The following is a 3,461-nucleotide window of genomic DNA, read 5'->3' on the forward strand; positions in this document are numbered from 1 at the left end:
ATTTTAATATGTAGGTCGTCATTATTTATAAAATTCTACGTTCGCCACCAAGACTTAGTCTTTTAAATTGTGAACAAAAAGTGTACTTGACAATTTCAAGAAATTCAACAATATTGGAGATTGTGTTAAACGTCATTGTAAGCTAAGCGTCATTGTAGTTACCAGATACGATGACTTCAATTTCTTCACTCTCATCAATTCCATCAATTCTTGTTGCTTTGCAAGTGTACCTCCCCGCCTGGTTGAGCTGAATATTGCTTAAATTCAACGTTGCAATGTATGAGAATGGATTCTTGGAGTACTCCACTGCAATATACAAAAGTTAAACATTCACTTTTTAAACAAATAAATGATTCAGAATGGTTAAAAATAGTCAAGTTTGTTCAGTAAAGATATTGGTTTCAACAATTGGATTACATCCAACCGATACAGTAAATATATGGCTAACATTTGTGGTATTTTCACTACAACTAGCAACTTGGACAAAGTTATCAATAAATATTTGTTTTGTATATATAAATACATAACCTCTGGATACCTAGTGTGGGGAATCATTATGCCCGCCATCGACTGCGAAAGGATAATGAGCGGGAAAACGAGGAAGCTGAGTAGAGCAGAGTAAAATAGTTTTATCCTTCCACTAAGAAAGAGTTTTACTGAGAACAAGTATTTGCCTTCCAATATTAGCGAGCTTAGCGGAGTGAGCTAGACGGCGGAAAAGTAAAAAAATCCGTTTCAGTTTGTGTTTTGTGTAAAAAAAAATCAGATTCAATGTTTTAAGATATAGTAAACGCTATGAATTTTATTTCATCCCATTTTCTGCACCCTAACATCACTGAATAAATTAGGGGAAAAATTATTATAGGAAAGTAGTAGTCTTAAAATATCACAAATCGCTGCCCTTCTGAGCACGTTACATCCCTACACTACCTACATATTGCCTTCGTGGAGTCTGCTCAAAACTAGCGCCCGACGCGCGACACAATGACATAGCGGACTCATCAAAGCGGTGGAAGCACTTCCAGGAAATTTATTGTTGCGAGTCAAAGGGATACCGTAGAGACTCCTCTGGAAACCCGCTCTACTCTGCTACCTCTTTTGTAACTCTTTCAACTCACTCAGTCCGCTCCGCTCACTCTTTGCGATGGAAGCACTCCTATGAAGATTACCGTTGCGAGTCAAACGGAGCTTGCTCCGCTAGCAGTGGAAGTTGGGATTAGTATTTTCTTGGAGGGTACTAGAATGTTAATGTCCTAAAAAGTGGTTGCCCTGGTATAGCACAGATGCGGGTTCGTGTACTGTCAGATCGAATGAATTTTTCTTTGTGTTCGATCTTTGTATTAATAATTATATAAATATGATCACGGTAGTAGAACATCTTAATATTAATTATAATATATATTATGTTAAAGTCCTAGAAAACTTACCATTGTCAATAAGAGGTTCATCATTTCTGAACCATGTCAAATTGTTATCAAAATCATAGACAGAAGCCAGACATCTAATCTCAACATTTTCATTTTCAGGGTACCAAGTATGATTAGCATTTTCTATGCCAAAACCTCCAGGCATCTCTTGAACGAAGAATTGTCGCGTAGAATTGTCACTACCGTACTCATTAGTCGCCTTGCAAGTTATATTTCCAGAAAGACGTGCCTCTATCTTTAGTTCAGACGTGATCTTGTAAATTTTATCTACGCGGTCTATTTGCAGGCTCTAAAAACAAGGAAACTGGTCAAATATGAGATACTTCGTGCTTAAAAGTATATTAATAATCCTGTCCCATTCAAAAATTCAAAATTAATCTTAGGTCATGGGAGAGGCGAGAGTCTAAAAGAGATATCTAAAATAATAATAATATTCAGCCCATATATAGTCCAACTGCTAGGCACAGGCATCCTCTCACAATGAGAGGGTTTGGGCTGCAGTTCTCACGCGGGTCTAATGCGCATTTAGAACTTCACAAACATCATTAAATTGCCTTGCAGATGTGATTTCTTTTATGAGTCACTTGGACTAGACAAGTCGTGGGTGGCAGTAAGCGACACGCATAATAACTGCAATGCCACTCAGAGCTTCAAATTGTAAAGATCGGAAAGATATTGCCACTACGCCAGTCATCCTGTGACATAAGCCGGCAAGTCCCGTGTGGATGTAATTTCACCAGCACCTTTCAAAACCGGAACGAAGTAATGCTCACTTTACTGCTTGGTGGCAGAAACGGGTAAGGTAACAGTACCTCCCTGGACGGAAACTTTCACAAGGAGCTCTATTGTTACATACTGTGTGCAGGTTTCCTCACGATATTTTTCTTCATCGATAAGCTCATGGTAAATTTCACGACACTCTGCTTGAGAGGCGGTAGGTCAAACCGTTACACTACCACGGTTTATGAGTAATACTCGTTAAATAGGAAAAGAACTCAATGACTCAAAAAATCGAATATCAAATGTGAAATTGTTTTTTAAATTTTTTAAAAATTTGTCTGCTGTTTATGATTTTAGTGCTATAATTAGGTAAACAAGGTCTTCACTTCACTTTACACCTTTAATATTCGATCAACCAGAGGATAGTGTTAACATTTAATTTAACTTAGCAAAAATATATATGAGAGGTGCGAACTCGCTCTTTACTTACTTTGATATAAGTTTCATTATTAAATTCATCCGTGAAAATCCAATCTATATTGGGTAAAGGATATGCGATTACTTCGCAAATCAGACTTACTAATGAGTGCAGCATTACTGTTTTGTCAGGTTCTGGGATTATTTTAGGAGCACCTGTAAGGCAAATTATACGTTAATAAATAAACCAACAATAAAGCTATGAAATGGGCCCATAAAACAAATAAAAATTGTATTATGTTCACAAGACACTGATTATATAAATCTTCCATGGGTTTGCCTAAATAAATGTATAAAGACAAACGCTGTAGTAAGAATATTACCTCTTAAACGGACATCAAAAGTGAGAGACTTTGTAACTTTGTTATTGGTGGCTTCGATGGTGTAGTTATCGGAATCTGCGACGCTCAGGTTCTTGATGGCGAACACGACAATGTCGTCCTTTATGGATGTTACGTATTTGCCGGGCACATTAGGCAATGGGGCATTGTTTTTGTAGCTAAAAAATACAAACTCAGAATACAAAACATGTGGCTAAGAGATGTTACACACGGCGACACGCGTTCGTGAGACGCGCGATTGCTTCGTTACACTTGGGATTTACTGGCGATTGCATCTCGTTTGCATGCAAACGCGCGACAGCATCGATACAAACGCGCGATTGCATCGATACAAACGCGCGACAGCATCGATACAAACGCGCGATTGCATCGATACATAGGCGCGATTGCATCGATACAAACGCGCGATTGCAACGATGCAATCGCCTATAAATCCCAAGTGTAGCGATGCAATCACGCGTTTGTATCGATGCAATCACGCGTTTGTATCGATGCA

At 38.3% G+C, this 3,461-nt stretch overlaps 1 protein-coding gene across 6 annotated transcripts in view; it reads right to left on the reverse strand.

Annotated features, from left to right (window-relative positions):
• The window catches only part of LOC113235118 (vascular endothelial growth factor receptor 1), a 45,480-nt gene that overhangs the window by 17,521 nt on the left and 24,498 nt on the right, over positions 1–3,461 (reverse strand). For all 6 annotated transcript variants that reach the window (XM_026470695.1, XM_026470696.1, XM_026470697.1 and 3 more), the window contains 4 exons: positions 2,948–3,123; positions 2,638–2,780; positions 1,428–1,716; positions 163–306 (listed from right to left, as the gene is read on the reverse strand). In XM_026470695.1, coding sequence (XP_026326480.1) covers positions 163–306; positions 1,428–1,716; positions 2,638–2,780; positions 2,948–3,123 — 752 coding nt within the window. The remainder of the gene's footprint in view (positions 1–162; positions 307–1,427; positions 1,717–2,637; positions 2,781–2,947; positions 3,124–3,461) is intronic.

The sequence above is a fragment of the Hyposmocoma kahamanoa genome, unplaced genomic scaffold (genome assembly GCF_003589595.1).
Source record: "Hyposmocoma kahamanoa isolate Upper Pololo Valley unplaced genomic scaffold, ASM358959v1 87, whole genome shotgun sequence".
Classification (NCBI taxonomy): domain Eukaryota; kingdom Metazoa; phylum Arthropoda; class Insecta; order Lepidoptera; family Cosmopterigidae; genus Hyposmocoma; species Hyposmocoma kahamanoa.